The 25013-nt window shown below is 50.5% G+C and overlaps 1 protein-coding gene across 11 annotated transcripts in view; it reads right to left on the bottom strand.

Annotated features, from left to right (window-relative positions):
* Nav2 (neuron navigator 2) overlaps positions 1–25013 on the bottom strand; it is a 394179-nt gene that overhangs the window by 259121 nt on the left and 110045 nt on the right. For all 11 annotated transcript variants that reach the window (XM_023702826.1, XM_004642702.2, XM_023702824.1 and 8 more), the window contains exons 2-3: positions 11338–11455; positions 3675–3727 (exon numbers count right to left, since the gene is read on the bottom strand). In XM_023702826.1, the coding sequence (XP_023558594.1) occupies positions 3675–3727; positions 11338–11455 (171 nt within the window). The remainder of the gene's footprint in view (positions 1–3674; positions 3728–11337; positions 11456–25013) is intronic.

Genomic DNA, 25013 nt, shown 5'->3' on the forward strand with positions numbered 1-25013 from the left:
CTGGAGAGCACGTCATGTCCTCAGCAGTGCGCAGTGTGTGGCCGCCCAGAGCAGGCAGGACAGCAGCAAGCGCGCCCGAGAATGAAAGGGCCTGGACGCCGCGGAGCACTGCGCAGGCGCACTGCGCTCCTGCTGACCTTGACCATCACCAACCGCTTCCAGGCGCACCGCACTTCCCCCACCGGCCAGGTCCTGTGGCCCAGTTTCCATGGGAGGTGATGCTGTGCATTTCTTCTTTAGCAAACTTGTTCCGAGGTCCCTGCGGTTGCTTCCCAAGATGCAGCCATCTAGGGAGAGCTGAGGAATGCGGAAGACTTGCCCCAGGTGTGAAGGGACCTCTAGGCCCACCGGCACTCCACTGTTTTTCACGCTGGGCACAAGGCAAAGCTGCTGTGGCCGAGCCCAGAAGCGCTTCCCCTGGCGCAGCTCAGGGCACTCAGTGGGGTCAGCGACCAGATGTTCCCAGGACCTTCCAGAGGGATGCCTGCCATGCTCAAGTAAACAGATTCTGCAGATACAGGTTTTGCACCTGCCTTGCCTGCTTGGAATCTCTTCCACCCACTCACTTCCTCGCTGAACCATCTCGCCTTTCCAGATTCTTCCCTTCAAAGTCATTCTGAAGCCTCCTCCTGCCCTGGGGTGGAACAGGTCCCCAGCATGTCACGCCCAGGTGGCCTTGGGAACAGCTGCGATATTCGAGCATTCTAAGCGTTCGCTGGTGTCTTGCCCACTTATCCAGGTTCCTTCAGGGCAGAAATCCCACTGTGCTCACCTGGCCCTTCACCTGGCCCGTTGTTTGGCATCTTGAGGCTCCTGCTGTCTGTTTGCAGACAGACAGGCAGACAGCATGCGAGGCCACACCCCTTAGGTTTAGGTGCAGCGGTTCGGGCCCCTGGAACCGCAGAATCTGAGTCTTCAGCTCTCTGTCCTCTGGAGGAGGACAGCATTGGAACCCGTGCCTGGTGCGGCTGGAGCCGCAGCTGGGGCTCCTGGACTCCTGGTGGGTGAGGAGCAGCGAAGGGGAAAGGACAGGTGCCTTCCTGCCTTCCTGTCCTTCCCACGCACCAGCCCACTGGGGAATGCGTGTCCTGGAGCCTGTACAGCACCCTCACCACATCTGCTCTGAAACACAGCCGCTCATCCTTGGTTCCGCACCCTCAGACTGCGGTCCTGTTAAGTCCCTGCTGATGGCTCCTGGGGAGTTAGTGACCCTCCTAGTAGGACACACTTTCCAAGTCCTCACCTTATTGGGTGCCACCTTCCTTTTGCCAAAATCATACTCTCCTCTAAATGAACAATGACAACAACTGTTTGTCACTGTGAACCTAAATAAAAGCAAACCAGGACATCACCCTCCTAGGAATCTAGAAATGGTGGCCAATAGACCAAGCCATACTCTCAACTCATCCTCCCATGAGCAGAAAGAGTAACTCTCTGAACACACACACACACACACATGCACAGACACACATATGCACACATATACACATGCACATGCACATAGGCACACAAAAACATGAACACACACACATGAACACAGACACATGTAACGTGTGTGCACATGTACATGCACGCAGGCACACACACACACACATTCTTTTCAAGCAACATCCACGCCTGTCTGTAAGAACCTCCTCTGTAACCCTGTCAGTTTTGCCTGACGCATTTGCCACTATTTTGTGAAGTAAGGCAAAGGACTTGGCCTGTTCTTCTCATCTCCTTCATTTCCTCCAGCATGGAAGGCCTGGGGTGGAAGCCCTGGGCTCACGGCCCACATGCTAAGCTATTCTGTTCTGCTTTACCACAAGACCCTGTTTGCCTTACCACCCATAAGCTGGAGCTAATTATCGCAGATAATTATAGAATTCATATACGTGGGTTCTAAATAAAAATACACCCTCCACACATGAAGAACAATACCAACATAGCTGAAAGAGTTTAGGGAAACCACAAATTGCCTTGGTGCTGCGGCTGTATTTATAAATTACATATTTGCATATAAAATTGAATTTGCAGAGAATTCAAGACAACAGCATTTTATAAACTTGAAAAACTTTAACGAGGAGCCAGATTTCCAATACAAGGTGCAGAAAACACAAATGCACCAGGGAAAATCAAAGGTCGACTACTTTCAAGCCTCAGCCCTATTTGTACACGAGCTGGGACAAATTCCCCCATGTCTGTCCCCAAGGGAGCCAACGCAGCTCTTTCATATGAAGATATCACCGCATGTGCAAAACGCTGGCTCTAAAATTAAGTCTTCTATCGTCCAAAATTTCTCAATTATTAATATACTAGACAGCTGTAGTAGCTCTAGCAAAAATAGCAACCCAGCTTTTCCAGAAGTCAAAGCAGCCACAGGATGGCTGCTGGGGACTTTCCTACATAAGGAATGGTTGGTCTGCAGATCAAACAAAAAGAAATAGAACCTTCAGCAGAACAAGCACAAAAAAGAGAAGTTTGTTTTAGAATGTAGGCTGCAAAGTGACTTCCCTGGCAATACCAGCCTTTTATAATAAAGCCACTGTTGTGTAGAAAAGAAAGAGTTGTTTGAAAAGGAAGCTGCTTTGGCCAACTCATCGAGAAAACAATTCAGAAAATGAACCAGTGAACTCAAGAAATGCCTATCACTCTGGAACCTTCTGCAATGAAGAGACTGCGCCTACTGAAAGGAGGGTTCGGTACAGATACAAACTATGTTCCCTGTTAGAATTCTGGAAGCAGTGTGTGTCCGACAGAAGCTTGCCTTAAGTTGCATCATCTAAAGCAACTCTACTAATATACATTGTTGTATAAATATTTGTGCTGAAAAAATGTTTGGGAGTAAAAAGCTCGGGACACAATGCCATGTTTTGTGAACCCAACCAGGATAAAAATTTTAAGTCAAAGATCTTTTTTTCTTTTTCTTTTTGCATTTTTAGGGAAAGGTCTACAGGGTGTTCAGGGTCTCACTATTAGATCAGACTCAGTAGTGACCCGCCTGTGTACAGCCTCCCAAGAGCTGGGAATACAGTGCACACCACCACGCCCAGTCTCAAGTGCTGCCAAGCCCCTGGCCCCTGCGCCTGCTTGCAGGTGCTTTAATCCGCTGAGCTAGTTGGCTCGCCCTTCAAAGATTGTTTTTAGCACAAGAACAGATTTTAAACACTAGTCTTTGGATGTTTTTAAAGCTATAACATCACAGCTCAAATGCATCACACCAGTAAGGGCGTCACTTGCCAATGTGACTATAGACGTGACCGTACGCTTCACATTCGCTGTCACAATTCTCATGACACATCATTCTAACCTTAAAGGCCACCAGACCACACGTGCCAGTGGTGATCAGTGAGATCCCATCGACTCATCCAAGCCTCAGTGATGCACACAGACGAACTGTTAGGTGCCTTTGAGGAAGCAAGACAAGTCAGCCCCCCACGTGTGTGTGTTTGCGCCAGTTCTGCGTCATCTGTGTGTGAGAGCGAGGACAGCATTTCACATCCGCAGCCTCAAGGTCCATGCAAAACTCACTGCCATTTTTCAATAAATGTCAGAGAAGCCAAGCGCGGCTGCTTGGAAATGCCTGCTAGGCTATTAATATAATACAGAGCTAGGGTGGGTGTTCTTCCGATGGTCAGTATCACTTACAGCAGGTTGCTAACAACGCGAGCACTCATGCCCCCAGCACCACTTACCATTTGTGATCGGTTCTTCGGGCAGCCATTGATGTCCTCAATCTTTTCATTTGCTGGAAAAGGAAATATAAGTCAGGAAAACAAGGCATCACCATAGACACACTTCCAGCAGTGAAGGCGGGATACTCGAGGCCGAGAAGTCCTGAGGGTCTGTCCAATCAGCGCGGGCGTGTGGAATCCGGACTCACATCTAGCAAGCTTTGGGACTTACTCATCAAGCTGCTGTGCTCCAGGGACAGCTGGGGCAAGGTTGTCATCACTTAAAACAGAGACAACTGCGCTGATGACTGTCTGACAGTGACAGGGCATTGTGGTAATGTCTGGGGACAGGGAGATCTGCAAGTGCACCCTGTGCTCTTAGGCGCATGTCACTCCAGCCTCCCCATGAAGGATGGGACAGTATAGAGGGGGCAGTCCAGCTACGAGTCTGCTCCTGGGGACAGGAGGGACAAATGAAAGTGGCTCACTGCATCTTTATTTTTTAATTAATTCATTCATTTTGCAGTACTGGGGACTGAACTTGGGACCCTGTGCTTGCCAGGCAGGTGCTTATTGTTGCTGAGCTGTATCCCTGGCCCTGCATCTTTAGCTAGAATACAACTATTGCTTTGGGGTATCCTGATAGCATTCCAAATGCAGTGAAAAATGGGGATAATGAGAGAGACAGAGACAGAGACAGAGAGGTGGGACAGAGACAGAGACAGACAGAGAGAGAAAGAGACAGAGGGAGAAAGCAAGACACAGAAAGGCAGAGACAGAAACAGAGAGGGACAGAGAGAGAGAGCAAGATATGGAGAGACAGAGAAAGACAGAGAGAGACAGAAAAAGAGAGACAAAGACAGAGATAGAGAAAAAGAGACAGAGACAGACATAGAGAATCAAAAATACCTTGGCCAAGGACATAATGAGCTCAAAATACATAAGGGAACTGGATCAAAATAGTACCTAGTTGCTGAAAGATATGACAAAAAGAGGCTGCAGTGAACCCCCAGGAGATGAAGTACCACACGGGGCAGACCGGCCATCATCTCAGCATGAGCACAGCGCAGGGACAGTGCGGGGCAGTCCCCCACCAGGCAGCACGTGAGAGCTCCGGAGCTGCTGAGCTCAAGGCAGTCACACAAGAAATACCCTGTGCATGGCAGTGGGAGGGCAGGCTCTGGAGGAAAGCTGCCCCAGCTTGAGCCCAGGGCTACAGCCATGTCCCTCAGCCTAGCTGGGCCTCGGGCTCCTTCTCTATACAATGAGGCTAATGCGACCTGCCATGGAGGAGCAACGAGAATGACATGACAGCAGGAGAACGCACACCCAGCATGCAGCACACCCAGCATGCAGCACACCGCAGCCGCTCTCTGGCAGCGCCATTCACCTAACCCTGCACATACTGTTATCATCTACAGGAAACATACAAAAGAAGTATTTTCTTTTTGATGTCCCCATGTAGCTCGGGAGCGCAGCCAGGACTCTGTAGAGAGGCTGAAGATTCACATCCTCTGAAGCCTTTGTAATCTCACTCTGCACCCCAACGCCCTATTTCCCACAACTTCACCCACTGAAAGATGAGGAGCCTGTGGCCACAGCTGTCTCTCTGTGCTCTTCCCCGTCTGAGGTGTAACAGCCCCTAATCTTCCTTGTCCACCCAGGAAGGATGGGAGACCCTTGGTGACACGTCTCATTTACTTTCACATACGTATCCTTAGAATTCAGTAATTGCTTGCAAAACTGAATTCCTCCTCAATACCCCCCAATCACATCAGATTCTTATGAATATAAAGGATAAGACTTTCACAGAAAGGCATTAAAAATGGTCTGCAATGGATAACCAAATGAAAGTATCCCAAGCCTCCAAAATCATAAAACACTAGAGCCTTCATATAGCTTGCCATGCTCACAAATTGAGTTTACTTTTTTCCCCTCTAGTGTTTTTGCCTAAGAGAAAGCTTAGACTAAGAAAGCAAGCTAGTGGCAGGGAATTGCTTAAAGATCTAATTGCCTGGTTAGTACATATTCAGCTTGATCTCTACCGTTTTCAGCACCTGCCAAAATTACTTCATGCTCACATCTCTGGCCCACCTGGGAACTCCCAATCTTTGAGACTCAATTAAGCTTTCTCAGTTCTGCTTAATATAATAATTCTGGATGGGAGAGAAATTATGGAAAGTTTTGATCTCAGAGGAAGTCCCTAAAACACACAAAATACGGCAATGGGCTGGGGATATAGCTCAGTCATAAAGTGCTTGCCAATCAGGTGCCAGGCCCTGGGCTCCATGCTCAGTGTGTGGAGGGGGAGGGGAGACGAGGAGGTGGTGGGGAGGAAGGAGCGAAGACACGAAAGGAAAAAGAAAGGAGGACAGAAGGAAGGAAGGGAGACGTAGTGACTCACTAGATATCTTGCCTTCAGTTCGCCTGGAAATACAATTGTTCAGAATGCGCTGCCGGCAATGTAAACTCCATAAGCACTGAGATTTTTATCTGCTTTGTTTCATACTGTAATTCCAGAGCCTGGCACCCTAGCCACCCCATAAGTGCTTGTTCAGTGGAACCGCAGAAAGGAGAATTGGAACATTTCAATGGATCGGGGCTTACGGCCTATCTTGAGACAGCTGTCCTTTGCATTATAAATAGCAATATACACACTAAAGACAAGAGAAGAATATCCTTGATAAACAGCATTTTTGCATCCATGGGAAATTATGGCAGGCATAAATTCTCACCGTGGACTATAATAGCACAACACTGCGCAGAACCAACAGACAGGTGTTAAAACATCAAGGTGTCTTTCACCTGGCTATTCACTGCGATTACCGTCATCAGTCGCTGGATCCCGATCAGTACCTGGCTCAGCACTGGACCATTAGTGTCCACCTGTGGCAGCCAGGCATGGGCAGCTGCTATCCTAAGTAGTCATTTGGGAAATTTCAAAGATCCTTCATCTGGATACATGAGGCCAAAGAGTTCGGTCTATTTACCATCTGAGTTCCTTTCAATGGCCTGTCACCTAAAGCCAGTCAGGTGCTCTGTGAATTGAAACATCGAAGCCCCACGCTGCCACTGCACAAGAGTCAACAGAAACTAAAGCGGTACAGCCCACTTAGGACCACTCCCAAAGGAGCACCGAGAGAGGGACACCAAATGGCTAACGCAAAAAGCAAACTAAATGCTTAATAAAAATGCAAAATAAATTTTGGACCTCCTTGATTCCAATTCCATGTAATTTAAATGCTTTTTCCTTGACTTAAATTCCCAAGAATTCCTATGGTTGTCATAAATACTTACAGAGCTAATAGCGGCACTGACTCTGTTGCTAAAAATGAAGAGTTGGATCATCAGAGCCAAATTTTTTAACTCAGGGTAGTGGATCTTTGGCTGAACCCCAAAAGCAGATGATCAAAGGAGCAAAGGCATCTGTCCCCAGAGTCCTCAACTGTGATTAAGAATGGCATTTCTAAGAGCAAATGGCAATTTATCCACGCACATTGGAGACATCCTTAGCCTGCTAATGCGGTGAGCTGTCTGCACACAAGGTGACAGATTAGTGATGGAAGGCATCCATGCGCTTCTTAAATACAAACAGCAGCATCAATCTCATTACTTTTTGAAAGAGATCCTTGAAAGGACTGGGAGCATTTTAACAGCCTGTGTATCTCCCTCACCATCAACCATAGCTCTTGGCAACCCTGCCACTGGGGAGAGAGGACTGGAAAGACAAATGACTCACCCAAGGTCACATGATGGTGGCAGGTCCCACATGCAAAGAGAGAAGTGCCCCCTTCACTCCCTCTTTCTTTCTTTTTCTTTTTCTTTTTTTAGAACCGTGGATTGAACTCAGGCCCTTGCGCTTGCCAGGGAAGCGCTTATTCTATTGAGCCATCTCCCCGGCCCCCCTTTCTCTTTCCAGCTCTCACTTGTCCATTCCTTTTCCTCCCTCTGCCTCTTCTTCTCTTTCTTCTCTCTCCTATTTCCTCCTTCCACCCCCTTGTGGCATCTTCCTATCACACTGAGGGACCCCAGTGTGAGCAGGAGGTGCGCTCTCCCTTCACACCGCAAGTCCCAGCCTGTGGACCTTCCTGATAGCTCCCAGAGACGGCACTGGGATGGCCTGGTTCACATCTCAAGAAGATAATCACAGGAAGAGGAGGCTGGAGGCAGAGACAGGGCACAGTCCCCAGCCACCAACGGGTGGGTACTCCACGACAGCACTGAGAAGCCCATTGCCCACCTTCCAGCCTGAGCTAAATAACAGAGAATCGTGGGCCCCAGAAAACGCTGCTGCCTAGGAGCTCACCTGGAGGGCATCCACGACACATGAAGACTCAGAGCTGCAAATAAGAAAAGCTCTTAGGGTTTTCCCTGAAGTCACACACCGGATGCCCCTTCCCAGTCTGGAAATCAACTGGATTTTCAGGCAATAGCCCTGAACACTGTGTGTACCTAGTGGTTCTGCCTGATTTTGCCCTGATAACTCTCCGACACTCCCCTCCAGCCTTTCTGCACGCCATCTGCACCACCAGGGACACCTGCCCTTCCTGCCAGGCTCAGCATGCTTTTCCTGCAGAGTGAATTCTTCCAGGACCCCTTCCCAGCATCCCACTTTCCTGCTCCATGACCTATCATGGGGCAGCACCTGAGGTGCATGATGCTCCTCCCGGGAGAGCAGCTGTCGGTCCCCTAGGAGACCCACCTGGCTGCCTGTGAGTTTTGTTGGCCTTCACTTCCAAGTTCTCATTTAAACTTTTTGATTCTGAAGTAATCAAACTTACTTAGGGAAGAGCTACAGGACCAGATCACAGGCTTCCCGTATACCTTGGTCCATTCCTCTTTTCCCTCTCCTCTGCCCCTATCCTGTCCCTGGACAGGGCTACATGTAACGTCTCTTCTTTGGAATCATTTCAGAGTATGCTACATACATCCTGCCCTTCACCCTTTACATTTTAGTGGGTTTTTCCAAGGCACAAATATACTATCTCCCATGGCACAATTATGGAGTTCAGAGAATCTAACCCTGACACAATGCCAATATTTCAGTTTTGCCAACAGACTCAAAAACATTCTTTACGGCTTTCTATTCCCTTGTATAGGATGCAGTTCTGGTTGCATAGTGCATGGGTTGTCACATCTTTTTAATTTCCTTTATTCTAGAAGAGCCTTTCAGACTTCGTCTTTCATGACATCACTGCCTTTGAACAATACAAGCCAATTCTTTTTTTAATAGAATGGCTTTGTCTGCAATTCTGCATGATCGATTAGTTTCAGCCTTTCCATCCCTGGTGCTACGTCCCCTGAGCGCCCGTCGGAAGGCACATGACTGACTGCCTGCTATCCCTCCCCAGCATCAGAGACAGGATCTCTCAGCTGGGTGGTGGCCTGATAGGCCCTTAATGACTGTTACATGTCCCTTCATAGCTAACAAGCAAGCCGTAGAGAGGCTTGGAGCCACACAAATGCCAGGAAAGGCACCAGTGAGAAACAGAATTATTGAGAATAAGTAGAAGCTCAGCAGCCGAAGAACAGTAGAATCCTGCCTAGCACAAGGCAGTCAGTAGGACTCTAATACTGCAAAGTTTGTATAGGTAAGAGTTCCGTAGGTGTCTCTATGCAAATCCATATGCATAGTGGAGACGTGGGTGCACACAGATACGCCTGCACACGTTCCTTTGATGAGCGTGTAGGGTGAAGGAGAGGAGAGTTGGTCAATAATCCAGCTCTGTGATTGGAAAATGTGCCTCTCCCCAGGCAGTCTCCACGCACAGGTACTCTAGATAAGATGCTCTGAGTGGCTGGCAGGTGACCTAGGAGCAAGCTGCTGCTTTCTTAGCAGCCTGTATTCGGGTGTAAGCCCCAGCACGGCATAAGGCAGGAGTCTCGTGCTCACACCTGGCCAGAGACCGTCTCCTGAAAAGCTGAGGGCCGACAACGAGGAGGCCTGAGGGCAGCCTGCAGTGCTTATAGGTGCTGGGCATCCCCAATCTTAAACTCTAAAACCCTTCAAAATATGAAACTTTCTTTGTATTTAGAACAGGGTATACAGGGTCTCTCTGTGTAGATCAGACTCATAGTGATCCTCCTATTCACAGCCTCCCAAAGTGCTGGGATTACAGACGAGCCACCATGTCCAGTCTCAACTGCCACCTCAGCAAGCCCTGGGGACAGGGGCAGGGGTGGGGCTGGCACAGCAGGCCAGGGGATCGAACTCCGGGGCCCTGTGTCTGCCTAAGCAGGCGCTTTAATCCGCTGAGCTATCTGGCCGGTCTCAAAATCTGAAACTTTTAGGGGGATAAAACCAAAGTCTAAAATCTGGGTTTCCACACTAATCTACATCCCCAGTGTGGAGATTTGGGGCATGGACCCATCTGGATGTGGGTCTTGGAAACTTCTGAGCACTCACTGCTACTGTAGGTGGCAAATTCCACCCCATAAAATTTCTGTTTCGGGGCAAAGTTATTTCAAATATTATCCAAATTTTCCTTTGGCCTATGTGTAGAGGATGTATGTGAAACAAAAGAATTTCATCTTTAGATGTGAATATCCCCAGGATATCTCACTGTGTATAAGCAAGTTATCTGAAAAAGTCTGCAAGCATTTTGACTATAAGGGACACACAGTAGGACCGCCCTGGGCCTTGCCAAGCACAAATAAGTGACTTGGGCTCCAGGGAGGGTCTCTCATCTCAACAGATGCAGGGATGTTTTCCCTCAAGTAGGGACAAAAGCATGAATGCTCCCACCTCCATGACATGATTCAGTAAATTCCCAGCGCGGCCATGGCAGACATGACTAATCTATCATGGCACACACTGCCACGGATACTGAGACCCCAACCTGCTGCACATACCTTCCCGGGCAGCTGCTGTGAGTGCTATTCAGGAGCACACCATAGTTTCCAACATATCGCATATTTGATAGCTGACTTGAATTTCATGAGCCGGCCATCGCAACAACTGCAGAGGCTACTGCTCACGCTTGAAGGACAGGCGGCTTCTCTATAACAGCACATGCCACAGGGGCTGGCATTCCCAGCCTCTCCCTGTGCCACGGCCTTGGCATGAATCTGCTGAGGGCGACAACAGTCAGTCTAATGCTGCCTAATTGACCTCCACTTCCTTGTCTACTCTGCGCTCTCACACAGGACCTGCTTGTCCAAGAGAGACTCTCGCTTCCCAAGTCCTGGCTGAAGCATGAAAATTCCCACTGCTCGAATCCCCTTCCCCTAGAATTAAAACAAGAAATGACCAGCTCTTTCTGTCAGCCTTCAGACCAATTAAAATTGGCAAGATTAAACCAGCCCATGTTAGCCTGTCTTCCTCTTCTCTCTCTCCCTCTTCCTTTCTCATTTGCAGTCATCCACAAAAGAAGTACCATCAGCAGAGAAAAAAGAGAGACCTAGAAAGATAGTAGGAGGCAAATGGGGGGCAGTGCACCCCACCCCCAAATCATAGGCATTTGCCTCTGGTCCTAAGCTATCTTTCTTCTAAGAGGATCATGGTGAGATTTCTGCATGTGTAATCGTAACAGGAAAAGCAAGTTGTCCCTACACAAATGGCTGTCCACATACAGGAGAAAAACACTAAATTTCCTTAACGACTTCCCTGTCCTCTCGGCCCTTACAGCCCCTCTGGCTGGCTCTGCTGTGAGTCACCAGCCCTCAAGGACAAATGAACTCTTACCCACGACCTGGATGATCTGGGCCAGGAGGACGCCGTCGGTCACATCTTGCTGGAGATCCTTGATGAGACGTTTGTGGCCGGATTTGGCTAGATAGTGATTGGCCCAGTCTGTGTAGATCTGTAAAAAAGCAAACAAACAACTTCAGGAATCCAGTCAGAGCCCATTGCAGGGTCTGAGGCAGCTGCTGGAATGGGCCTGGGGCGCAGCAGCCACCGTGAGCCTCCGCGGCCCAGTCGCCACCATTAAAATTCAGTGCATTGTGCAGACCAGGCATTCAGCTCACCATGGCTGGGCCGTCGGCTATTGAGAGAGCTGCCGTCAAAGCTGGAGAAAAGCTAAAGAAAGCTTCAAAACACACAGGGCCTGAAAGGGACAAGGGACAAGGAACTAAACAGTCTGCTCCAGCCGGCTTTGAGAGGCGGTGGCTGCAAACACAGGCAAAGTCTCCCCCCACCTCTTTGCATCTTTTTCTCTTTATGGGGAAACCGTATGGGGAGGTTACCACCCAACAGGCATCTGCTAATGAGCCTCTCAGGGTAAGAAGGGCCACTGAGCCAGCCAAGTTCTCAGGGGCCTGGGTCCCAAAGAAGCCAAACAGGAAAACACAGAGCACCTTCAATTCCTCCTGTGTGAGCGGAGCTACCAACGGCCTCACCACAATCTCAAATTTAATCCATTTAATTCCAAAGCCAGGCATCATTTCCTCTGCTGGGATTCTGTGAACAAAACCCAGCCAATTCCAACATCTTTACACACGACATCCGTGTACATGACACCCCAGAAGGCAAAGGCTGGGTCACCTGTGGAATTGAGAGAGCAGGCCCCCTGGGGAGCACACCAGACCTGCTCTTCATGGTCACAAAATCGTGAGAGTAAAGGAAGCTTTGTTTCCAAGCAGGCAGATGAGCACAAGAAATCCTTGCCCTGAAAACTTTCTCCCCAACTGTCAGAGCCACAAACAGAAGCCAGGGAGAACATCACCCATTGATCTTGAGTGATAATTTCCACCTGTAGAACTCTGAGTTTACAGAGGGGGTAGAGGTGTCTACAGGGAGCCGTGTTGGGTGCTGGGAACAAATCAATGCACAAAAAGAGAAAAAGAAGAGGAAGAGGAAGAGGACGAGGATGAGGATGAAGACGAAGATGAAGCAGAAGCAGAAGCAATCTACACACTGCCTATGCTGAAGAAGCTGTGAAGCGCTCGCTCTGAGCATCCACGTGACTCATAGACCAGGAGACGCGTCCTCTCCTGGCTCTTGTCCTCTGTGCTTTCTTCCCCAGGTGGTTTCACGCAGTGGGGTGCTGTCCCTCAAGGCTCCTACACTGGCCCAGGGGCCAGGTCTTTCTGGGAGGCAGCAGCTCTGGTTCTCCTCCTGGCAAGGGGATTCTAGGAGCAACAAGGCTGAGCTGCACATTCTAGCTCAGATGCGAAAGCGACGTCTCCAGGCCGCCCCTCCACCCCATCTAGAAGCTCCACAGAGTCCTGCTGGAGGAAGAGGCACACTCGTGGGTGGGTCCCATTCTGCACTTTGGCCCCAATATCTGCTCCGTCAATCCACATGGGGAACTTCTCTCCCCTGATACTCCCATGTTGACAAAGACCAAAAAATTCTGGCAAAGTTGAGAAGTCTAAAGAAAGCAAAGGAAGCAAAGTGCCACCTTGATAGCTACGGTGGCCAACCTGAAGCTTAAGCAATCACTAAATGAAATTACGCAGGGGGAGGAGTGAGAAAGGAAGGAAAACATTCCAAGGAAAAGAGGCAGGCCTGTGTTCAAGCCCCAGTCTTGCAGGCCCCACAAGGGCTGGGATTTGGGCCTCTTTGGTGCAGTGACAGGTCCCCAGCAGCCACCACCTCACAAGCGCATCAGGGCTTCTCAAGGTACACCTGCATACGCTCCCAAAGCCACTAGGGTCCATGGGTGGGGCTTCTGGAAGGGGACTGAATGACAGGGGCTTATTCCTGACTTGCTGATAGGAGGGGGGAGGGTTCTGGTGGGAAGCGGTGGATCACTGTGGATATGACCCGGAAGAACTTAATACCCTCCCCAGAGCCTCCTGCGACCTCCCTTCTGCTTCCTGGCAACCCGGAAGGTCTTAGTGCCCTCCCCAGAGCCTCCTGAGACCTCCCTTCCACTTCCTAGATACATGACTTGAGCAACTTTCCCCCACCACGCTGTTTCTTGGCCCTAGGTAAGCACAGACTAAAACCGAAAGCTAAACTAAGCCTCTCCTTTAAGCTGTGGGTGTTGGGTATGGTGCCTCAACGGTGAACAAAGGGACAAAAAGAGCGAGGGCTTGAGGATGAATGTATGGATGATGTCAGGTGAGTCAGTAAACCTCTCCAAGGCTGTTTTCTTAGCTATAAAATGAAATCAATACTATTTACTAGTCAATTATTAAGAGGACCGAATGATTGAGAAAAAAAAATGGTTTCCTCAAAGCAGGACCTTGCCAGTGACCACGGCATGCCTGCTGCATACGGAGAGCTGGTCTACCCATCTTACACGTTACCCCATCCTCATTCTGTGTTGCTACCCCTGTGTCCCCCATGCAGAAGAGAAACCTGAAGTGTAGAGATGCAAAACAACTGCCCAGGGGCCCAGCAAGTGTCAAGCCCAGGCTGACTTAGTCCCGAATCCCTGAGATCTTCTGCAATGCTGTCCCTCAAAATAGATATAAATGTTAGTCAGGTTGTGCACCCACCCACACATGACAGCCTCCTGTTGCCTGGGGTCTTGCTCCTCTATGTGGTTGGGCTCTTACTTAAAGAACTAAAATAAAAACCTAAACCTAGATCAATACCTCGCTCTGCGAATGCCCTGGATAAGTTCCCAACTCTTTTGGGTCTTCAGAGTCTTTGCCTGTGACATGGGCACAAAGAAGCTTACCTTGGAGGGCGGTGGTGGAGACTCAGGGAGGGACTGTGTGGAATTCCTGGCGTGACCCAGGTTGGGGCTCAGGAAGTAAACCCAGAGCAGGAGGGTGGCAAGAGGGAGGACTCTGCACTTTGCTTTAATTCTGGCTGCTGGGCTGCCAACTGCCTGTGCGCCCTTTGGCCAAGGTGCCCTCATTTGCAAGGTGGTAATGATAATGCCTACATCCCTGGGCTATTATGAAGTTACAGTGAGCTCACGGACAGAAAGGACCCAGAACCTGGCACATGCTAAAGTTCAGCAAGTAAAAGCTCCCATTAGACGTTTTACTACCAGCATTGTTCAATGGGCCATAACAAAACCTGCTGCGGCCTTTACCCTAAATCCCCGGGACACAAATGATTCGAGGATTTCTTCTCTTACTCATGGCAAAATGTCAAGAGTCTGAAATACCCTCCCACTTGGAATCACGAAGGATGGCAGAGCGTAAAAGAAAAGCAGGTTGGAAACCGGCCAGACGGCATACAGAGCAAGGCTTTGGCTTGCCAACGGGGAGGAGCTGCACCCACACTGTTCTCACAAAGCCCAGAGAGATCTCACCAGTCCCACGGGACTGCGACAACATCCCAAGTGTTAGGGCCGTGGGCACCAAGAACACAGCTGAGTGGGAAGCGGAGCTCAACAGGGATGCAGCTGAGGGCCCGGCCCTCTCCCTTCCTGGACATTAAACCTTTTTCAAATAGGTGCGCAATCTCTAAAGCCAGCCACTGGAAGGCAAGGTTAAATCAACATCTTCCAACAGGTATGTACACATTCACACACACACACACACACACACACACACACACACACACAGAGTATGAAGTCATGGCAATGCCCAGTAAGTATCAGGTACAAAGAGAACTTTCAAAGTCTGTAGTAACCAGAAATGGCTCCTGCCACAGTGATACTCTCTACTATGACACAAGACCTCCTCTTTCCACTTTCATGTACCAGCTGGGTGTGGTGACGTAGCCCTTGTGATCTCAGCACTTAGAAGGCTGAGGTGTGAGGGTTAGGGTTAGGATTCCCTCAAATTCAGGACCAGCTGCACTACACAGTGAGTGCAAAGCCAGCCTGAACTGTATAGTGAACCCATGGCTCAAAAAAGTAAACAAAGAACAACTCCATCAAACAAGCACACAAACGAACAAAACTTTAAGCTACTTACATACCACTGCCAAATAAAGCTTCCCAGATCTCAGCTCTGATCAAACTCTGCTCAATCGTCAATGGCTCCCCGCTTCCCAGCAAATCCGAGGCAAACTTTTCAGTGAGACTCAAGGTAGCCCCTCCATCTGCTCTTTCCTAGCAAGGACCTGACCCTGGCAAGGGACACTGTGTGGGGGAGGGAGAAACACAGCATGACCAGTTGGCCCGTGGCTCTGAACATCTAAGTTAACATCTAATAATCTTTCTATTCCTCAATTCTATCTATAAAATGAGGTCTATGGTAAGTACAAGAAAGGGGTAGCAAACGCCTACTGGCTAACGCCAGCTGGCCACCTGTTTCTGTAAACCTCCACGGGATGCAGTCCCATCCATTCGTGGTCTGGCTGCTTTTATGCCACGAGAGAGGAGCTGAGCAGTTGTGACAATGACTTTCAGCCCACAAAACCTCAAATATTTCCCAAATATTTACCATTTAGCTCTTCCCAGAAAACCGGCCTGGGTTCCAAGGAGGGACTGGGACCGCCTGCGTTTGTACACAGTGCTCAGCTGGAGTGACTCTGATCCCCCTCTGGAGAGGCCACGCCCTCTGCTCCTTGAACCAAAGCCACTTGCCACTTTTCCATCCACGAAGCCACCCTTCCCTTCCAGATTGACTCTTCTGCTCCTGTGACATAGAGCTTGTGGAGAACTTGGATACGGGCAGTACCGTCGCATCCCCGCCGCCACACGTAGCAGTGAGCGAGCCCTGCCAACTTCGGCATTCCTGGCGGCACCTCCCGGGGAAGCTGGCGTGCGCAGCAGGACCTTTGTACGCTGCAGCTTTGTACACGGCTATCAGGCGGAGCAGAATAGCAAGAAAAAGGGTGAATCTTGGGGAACGGATTAAATATGAAACTTACATAAAGGAGGCTATTGGGGCGTCCTCAGACCAGATTCCATTGATTGAGAAGAGGGGGAAGCAAAGAAAATAAACAACTACAGATCACCCAGCCCATTAATCAGGAGCTGTCTACCAAGGATGATTAATCATCTGGTGTCTCCTCCCCTCTCCTGTCTCCAGCGCTTGACTTTTTCAAAACATGAATCACAACACCCTGGTTTATAATTTATTTGTAAACCTGTCTTCAGGTGCCACGCTAATCGCACACGTAAATTCAGCCCCAGCTCCAGTGCTATCTCATGCAAACAAAGGCGGGGCCAGGATCCCAAGACCACGGATCCCATTGCCACTGGTCTCAGCCACCCAGAAAACACGGAGCAATGTGTGTTTGAAAGATTTTAAACAGTTCCTACAAGCACGTGAGGTTTCCTATAGAAGCCTGAGGTATCCCAAAGGGTTTCTCCAAGGCCTCCCGTTTTCTACATTACTGACAACTGAAGGCTGCTGTTGTTCTTTGGTGAGAACCCATTCACTGACCCTTGATCCTGGGTTTGACCCTAGAAGGGGACCAGAGGATCTCCAGTAGAAACTCACCAAAGAGCTATGCAGCAGGAAGGAAGAAAACTGATCCCACCCCTGCATCTCAAACCAGAGGGCTCCGGAGTCGCCTTAACCTAGGGAGTACCCCAGCAGCATCTGCGCGTGCCTCGCCTCCTTTGCACCCCAGCCCTCCATCTCGCTGCTGGCCCTCTCCCCATCCCTCCGCCCAGAGCCCCACACTGCGGGAGCACTGAGCAAGGGGGCCGCGGCTGTCAGAGGCTTGCAGAGCTACACAACGATGAGTCCAGTTTTGATTCACTCATTTTCCCCCGACAGAACTTCAAAGAGGGTGCCCTTTGCTTGCTCCACACTCCACATCCTCTCCTATCAAAAGGGTTGATATCCAAAGGGATGACTTTGACAGATGGGTTGAAGTAAAGAACCTGAGCCCTGCTCTAATCACAAAAACAGGGAATAGCAGCACCGCGCTACACCAAGGAGTTCTGAGAACACTACTAAGTGTACACTACAGTTAGCCCTATGCTTACACTACAGTGAGGCCTCAGGTGAAGGCAGGGAGCCACTCTCGGTGAGGGACCCAAGAACCATTCTGATACAGGGAGAAAAACTGATCTCGGGTGGGCAACCTCCAAATGATATAGGGAACCTCCAAATGTCATAGGGGAAAATGAGCTCCCGACCTGACCTGGATGAGTTTGTGTTCTCTAAAACCAAACAATGAATTTTAGGAACAAACGGAGGTTATGAGCAGAATATATTTATTGAGGGAAAGAAAGCTTCTGTCTGAGAGATGGACAGAAAGGGGGCCCAAGCAGGTAGTTCAGGAAGCTGTCTCTTCCAGGGACTTTTATAGAGTAAAACCATGGGGGGCTAAAGTAGAGAAAGGGGAACTTGCTTAGGTGGATGTGGGGTGGGACAAAACTATGGCCAACCAATGAGATTACAAGCACCATTGCTCAGGTAAAATTGATTATGCCCAGGACCAAATGGGGAAGCGAGTCACAGAGTAAGCGGACATGAATACAGGACAGGGTCTCTTCCCCAGGGGGGTTGGGCTAGTGACTCCCTTGGGTCTTTCCAGGTGATCAATCCCAGGTGCTGCTCTTTTAGCATTTGTTTGGCCTTTAAGCCTTTAGGTCTGGTTCGCAGCAGGAGCATCTGTCCCTCCCACAGTTGCAAGGCATCTCCTCTTCTGTGCTGTCTCCTTGAGGGCCTGACCCTGTCTGCCTGCCTAAATATTTCCATCTAATTTGGCTACCTACAATAATTCCACAGGAGCACTGCACCAGAAACCCTGAACTGGAGTCACAGCAACCAAACTAGAAATGCAGACTGGTGAGGGCAGCTGGAGAACTTGAAGGCATCAGAATTGCAGTTCTGGGGGAAACAAAGCAGCACCTCATGGAAAGAAACGCCACCCCAGAGACAAGCAAGCACGGGAAACTGTCATCGGCTTCTGAGGCTGTCAGCAGAGTACTAACTGCAGAGGGCATGCTAGTGCTTGGGCTCCACTCAAGAGTCCCATGCACCATAACTTCCACGGCTGGTCCAGCTGCAGTTAAATGGCTTAGCTCTTACTACACTTTCATACAAAATATGCTATTGTAACAATAGCAGATAAAATGCGTGCCCTGAGCTAGGACACCTGTAATCTCAGCACACTCTGGGAAGCTGAAGCTGGAGGATTTCAGGTTCAAGCCCAGGCTGGGTAATTTAGTGACTCAGCAAGAGCATGTCTCAAAACAGAGATAAAAGAAAGGCTGGGGATGGAGCTCAGTGCAAGGGCCCCGGACTCAAGTCCCAGTACCAAAAAAGAGGGACGGGCTTGGTGACTCCTCTAGAAAGGAAGCTGGTGCCAACAGGGCAGCTAGTTAGATACTAGCAGGCCTAAAGGGCAAGGACGTAAGGGAATCAAACAGCATGCATTGCCAGCTAAGTCAAGAGCCACAGACTTCGATGTGTGATGCATTCATAATCGTTTCTTAGGGAGGTCTTGGGTCTTAAGCAACTCCACAGAGCACAGTGACATGTTCAGGTGACACTCTGGGCACCTTCCTTCCAATACCTGTCCACCTGGTGTGCTATTTCCCAAACAAGGCACACGGCATCCCTGGCAGCCTCGGCCTACGTCCAGTGATGCAGAAAGGGAAGCATTTTTACAGACTCCCTCCTTGTGCCAAGACCCGACTTAGACTCTTATGCGACAAAGGTCCCTGAGGGAACGCTGACCACCTGAAGGGAACAGCTTTGAGACACTTTTGGGCGTAATCCCTGACAGAAATGCTGACAAACCATCCTTATCACCCTCGTTCCCTGGCCCCATGAGTAACTGTCGTGTGCATCAGAAGGTACACAAACCCGGGTCAGGGCAGACGCCTCTGAAGTCTGGTCCACCTTCTAGCTTGCAAGTGTGACTCTGCCCAAATCAGCCCCACTATCAATTCTGCCCCATTTCTGTGCACCTCGAATAAATTCATTCACCAAGGGTTCAAAGAACCAAGCACCAAAAGAGGTAGCAGCAGGTTCTTTTGGTGTCAGGCCTCGGGCCTCCTGGTGACAGCAGCTACCCCAGAGACAGCACCAAATGATGGTGCAGCTAAGGGCTGCTCCCCCTGCTTCCCTTCTGCCTGTTAGCATCTGCTTAGCGGTTCTCATGCAGTGGGATCGCAAAGCTCGGCCTCAGATAAGCCTGGTGGGTGGGACAGCATCCCCACACTCTGGTGAAAGAGGAGGAGCACATAGAAGCAAATCTTGGGCTCTAGGCCACCCAGCACAGGGACCAAGGAACCTGGCCCTGCTCCCCAGCTTCTTGGAGAAGAGTCCATTTTGTGTCCAGTGTCCTCTGAGGGTCCCACCTGCCCAGCAGGGAAGGTAGCAAAGCTCCTCCACGGTCAGCACTGCCTCCTGCTGGCATACCACATTCAGCCACAACAGTCACCACAAAGGCAAGCGCCTGATGTCTCTGTTGCACCCCAGAACCAGGGTTGAGTTCTGTGTGACCCTTGAAGAGACACTGTGTCCCCTCAGAACATCAGTGTCCTGCGCTGGTGCAGCAGGGACACACAGTGGTCTTACCCACTAAGGCAGATCAGCTATGTGAGAGTCACATATGTGTGGTGGCACCTGGGACAGAGTATTCAACAGCCATTATTGGGGCCGGGGAGATGGCTCAGTAGAGTAAGTGCTTGCCTGGCAAGCACAAGGACCTGAGTTCAATCCCGAGTTCTACCAAAAAAAGAAAGAAACAACAGCCATTATTATTATCATTTTTTTTTTTTTTTTGGTGGAACCGGGGATTTAACTCAGACCCTTGCGTTTGCCAGTCAAGCGCTTATCCTACTGAGCCATCTCCCCGGCCCCATCAGCCATTATTAATATGCAAGTTCAACACTAGGCTATCTACATTTTGGAGGACTAGGTCACTCTGGACTGCTGCTAGCTAGCCACACACTCCTAACTAGTCACTTGGAAATCTTCTCCAAATAGAGAGTCACGATTCCAACTTTTTTCATATTGTTCTGCTTAGCAGTGTATGCTTATGGTATGTAACAATCACATCCATCCTAGGGGGTCCACAAATACACCAAACACACCCCAACCCTTGCCAGTGCCCTTCCTTCCCCTCCCTTCTTCACTCCACCGCTAGGTCCTTCCCATTGGCAGAAGATCCATTCTCCTGTTTCCTATGAACTATTTGATTTCGGTCTCTGAGCCTGGCTTTTCATTAACCCCACTCCTCTTCTTCTTGACAGCTGGGGAAATCACTCTGAACCTAGAGCTGTGTGGTCAACGAGGAGGCCCAGACAGCCGCTCAAGCTGCAGGAGCCGCCTTCGAGGGTCGGAGTGGTGCCCACTGCATTGGCGCCCACCATGGTAGTGCACATCTGTAATGCCAGCATATGGGGGTTAAGGCAGTGGGGGGATCACAAGTTTGAGGCCAGTCTGGGCTACTAGTGTGACTGTATCTTAGGGAACAAAACAAAGCAAGCAAAAAAAAAAAAAAAGAAAAAAGAAAAAAAAACTGAACTACTGAAAGTCCTTTAAAATCTCAGCAAGGAACCTTCAAGCGAGAGCCTGGGTGGGACCCTGCCCGCAGGCACACCACTGATACAGAAAGGGTTCAGTAGAGCTCATTCTGCATCCCAGAGCTTTGGGTTCTCAGGTGGTCTCCCGCCACCAAGCGAAAAGCACCTCAAGTGGGGCTGCAGAGGGACAGAGTTCAAGATATCAGCACAGTGAGGCATGCATTCCTGTGGTTACAGCAGCACAACTCCCAACAGCTAAATCTTGGAAGTGGCCTATAGGTCCGTCACCCGATGAACAGATAAAGAAAGTGTGGCGTTCACTCATGGGAGCACAACTCTGTCATAAAGAAGGATAAACCTGAGTCATTTGTAGGAAATCAGATGCACCTGGGTGATTGTAAGGTTAAATGTAATTAATCAAATGCACAAGCTTGAAGGTTTGTCTAAGCAACCCAACATATAAGGGCCTGGAAGATAGCTCAGGGACCTAAGCACCTGCCTTAGGGGAGGGATGTGGGAAAGCAGCATGACGTGTTTGGTCCAGGTACCAATCCCACAGCAGGACCATCGTTATGTACTGCAACCATGCACGAAAGAACGAAAGAGCACTGAGGTGCGCCTGGCTTCCGAATGCCCCGAGCCCACCTCACGCACTGTAATGTGGTCTGGGCAAACAGGGGTACAACTCCCGGTCTGCACACAGAGGACAGCAGCCGGGGACCTGAGGGGCCAGCTCCTGGTGTCCTCTCTTTTGTCTGTGATAACCTTCTGCCTACATGAGCACCAGACAAGCCCACGTCCTGTGCCACCCAAGTGAACAGCTCTGTCACAAAGGGCTGTCACACCAGCACCTGACTGGAGAGCGGAGCGGCTCAGCCTTCCTCAGCACCTCTGCTTTTCCCCGGGTGCTGGCGCCAAGGTGAAGTGCCGAGTGCTGGGGCATGGAAGACGCCCAGTGAGTCTGGGCGGGGCAACTGTCCCAAGGCCTTGTGTGTGTGACAGAGAAGGCAATCTGGAAATACTGGAATACCAAAGACCCTTTCCCCTATTCCCAGGGCCACTGTGAACCTTTTCACTGGCCTGCTGCTACCCTGTACCTTCCCCACCTTCAATAATAAGTGTATACCATTGCTGCCCGAGCACCTACCCGCTCCGGTGCTACTCTTGTTTGGCCCCACAAACTATGGCTACCATTTGCCAAGTGCCCTGTGTGGACTGACAAAGAGAAGATGTGGAGTCGGGTCACTTAGATTTCCAACATCCCTCAATCACTTCCTGGCAGAGTGAGCCTTGATAAGTTACTTATGCTGCCCGAGCCTCAGTCTTCTCATCTCTAACATGGATCAACAGCCTATTCACTGTATGGGGAGGTGGGCATAAGATTGTCTATGGTAGCCTGGTGCGCAGTATGAGGAGAGTCTGCTAGCTGTGATCGCCAAGCAGAGTGGTGACAATGGACCCTTTGGGCCCCAGCTTGTCTGTGAGGAAGGTATCGATTTTCCTGATATTCAGATGAGGAAGCTCAGATGGTCTACAGGATGAGTGGGCAAAGCTCTGAAGCAGTGACTCGGACTCCTGATGGAGCTACACCACTAGTGAGGGCCCCCCACAACCCCCCGCGATAGAGGCGCACCTAGGCAAGGTGGGAAACCCCGGGTGAGAGAAGGGCTGATTGCGCAAAAGCCATCTAGTGTCACCTGCCCGTGGGAACAGAGCGGGGCCTTGTTATTGAGCTCCGCGAGGCATGGGGGAGCAGCCATTCGCTCAAGTCGGCAAAGCCTAAAGTAATAAACATCATTACATGACAGCATCAAGACAGCAACAATCAACATGCCAATGGGACGTGAGTGGACACTGTGGGACTGAGGCCGAGGAACGGAAAAGTAGCGCGCTGTTCCAGGCTGGCGGGACCCCACCCCCAGCCCGACTGGCCCTGGCGAGCACAATGGAGGCACTGTCTGCCACGGGTGGGTGTGCCAGGCCACTGTAAGGGTTTTGAAATAAACCAGGTTGGCCAACGCGCTGGGAGGGGACTGGTAATATCTTAGGGATGAGGGCGTGGGTGCCCGGCTACTCCACAGCTTGGGGGAACCCGCGTGCAGGCCCAGGCTCTTCCGCTCCTGCACTGCTTCGCGGGTACAGAGGACTCTCTTGTGGTTTCCTCAGCTGACTGCCCCGCCTCCCACGCGCACCCGCTGGCCTGCGGTGAGGGCTGTGACCTCCTCAGCAATCTCCCCTCTCCTGCAATCAAGCGCCAGATGCTGGGCACTGTTGTCTGCCGGTTTCACCCAGGGAATTTTTCCAGACATCCATAGTACTGCCTGGCACATACTAAGTGCTCCCTGGTCACGGGATAAATGATCATCAGCATGTTACAGACCAGGAAACAGAGGCTGTGAAAGGTACGCCCGGGATGGTGGCCCGCAGTTGTAATCCTGGCAGTGCGTGGGGCAGGCTTGGGGGCAGGGAGACCGCAAGACCAAGCCCAGCCCCTGCAACTTGGTGAGACGTTGTCTCAACCAAACAAAAAATAAGCCGGGTGCAAACCTGCTCTGCTCCAACCCTGACATGCTGGAGAGCTGAGGCAGGAAGGTCGACAGCTGGAGCTCAATCAGGGGAACTTAGCCAGACCCTGTCTCAAAGTAAAAAATAAAAATGGGGTGGCCAGGGACACAGCTCAGTGGAATAAGCGCTTCCCTGGCAAGCGCCAAGGATCTGAGTTCAATTCCCGGTTCTGAAAAAAAAAGGACTGGGGAAGTACCTTCATGAGAAGACCCTCGTTTCAGTTCCCAGTATACTCCTTACACATACAAATGATAAAATACAATATCCAGTACACACCAGACTTGCATACTCAGTAGACGGAGAACGTCTCCCGGAGCCACGCCCCACTTGCGCAGTGTTTCTAGGTCTCCGTGGACAATCAAGAGATCAAGGCAGTGACTGGAATTCCCACGGGTCATTTCAGAATAAAACCAGGTCCCAGATCTGAACTTCACCACAATGTCCCTGCAGGGTTGAGTGGGAACCAGCAGGAGGCGCTGCGGAGCACACTGCTTCTGGCAGCAAAATCGCCCGACCGCCAGAAGTGTGGCTGCACCTGCAGGGTGGCGAGAGCCCAGGCCACAGTGCAGGCATCTCTCAGCATGGCTCACAAAATCGCATTCCCATCCTGCCCTCCAAGCTTGCGGGGCTCGCGACACTATGCACTGCAGCTAAGGACATCAGGCCCCTCCCCTGCCTCTGAGCTGCCCGATGGGCCCAAAATTCCCACAAGCTGCCAGGATCTCGGGCTTCACCACAGCCAGGGGAGACACTAGAGTCTTGGGGGGTTCTGGTGGGCTGCTTCACCTCTCCGAGTCTCAACTTCTACATCAGAGGGAGATTGTGTGCACAGAGTGAGACATTAGATCTAAAGGACTCTATGCCTATTTGGAAGATGAGGGAACCAAGGTTTGTTTTTTTTTTTTTTGCTCCGAATGCCTTCAAGGCATGACTGGCTGTCTTGTGTTGTGGGGATCGAACCACAGCAACCTGAGCCTGACTGCTTTGTTGAAGCAGCCACTTAAAGAACTGAGCTAAGGGGCAGGCCCCTGGAACCAAGGTTTGTAACCTGGGGCAACTGCCACACTCAGGACTGTCGGGTCTGTGTGCAGAGGAAAGGTGGGTAAAGTGGGTAGCCAAGTCCTTCCGGGCACACGTGTGGTACTGGTAAGCGTTGGCGAACCTCTGCAGCCACTAAGCTGCTCTCCGCTTTCTGAAATCTCAGTGTTCAATGAAAATCCCTTCAGTGATCACAAAGCCCATGAGCTCAGCCTCAGTGTCCTTGCAAGACCTCTCCCCAGCCCTGCCTGTGGAGTCCCTCAGCCCAGCAAATGCCCGGACCCAGGCAAGCAAGCCCAGTTCATCCTCCCAGCTCGAGCGGTTCGTTCTTACTTTGCCTCCCAAAGCACTTTCCCTGGGCCTTTATCGTGGCTGTTATCCAAGCGCCTCAGTCAGAAGCCTCTGCACTTTGAATGGCCAGCAGTGCAGGGACTGCTAAACACTCCTTAGTGACTTAGAGATGGTGGGGGAGGGAGGGATGGATGGATGGATGGATGGATGGATGGATGGATGGATGGAT

Source organism: Octodon degus, unplaced genomic scaffold (assembly GCF_000260255.1).
Source record: "Octodon degus isolate 3935 unplaced genomic scaffold, OctDeg1.0 scaffold00159, whole genome shotgun sequence".
Lineage (NCBI taxonomy): Eukaryota > Metazoa > Chordata > Mammalia > Rodentia > Octodontidae > Octodon > Octodon degus.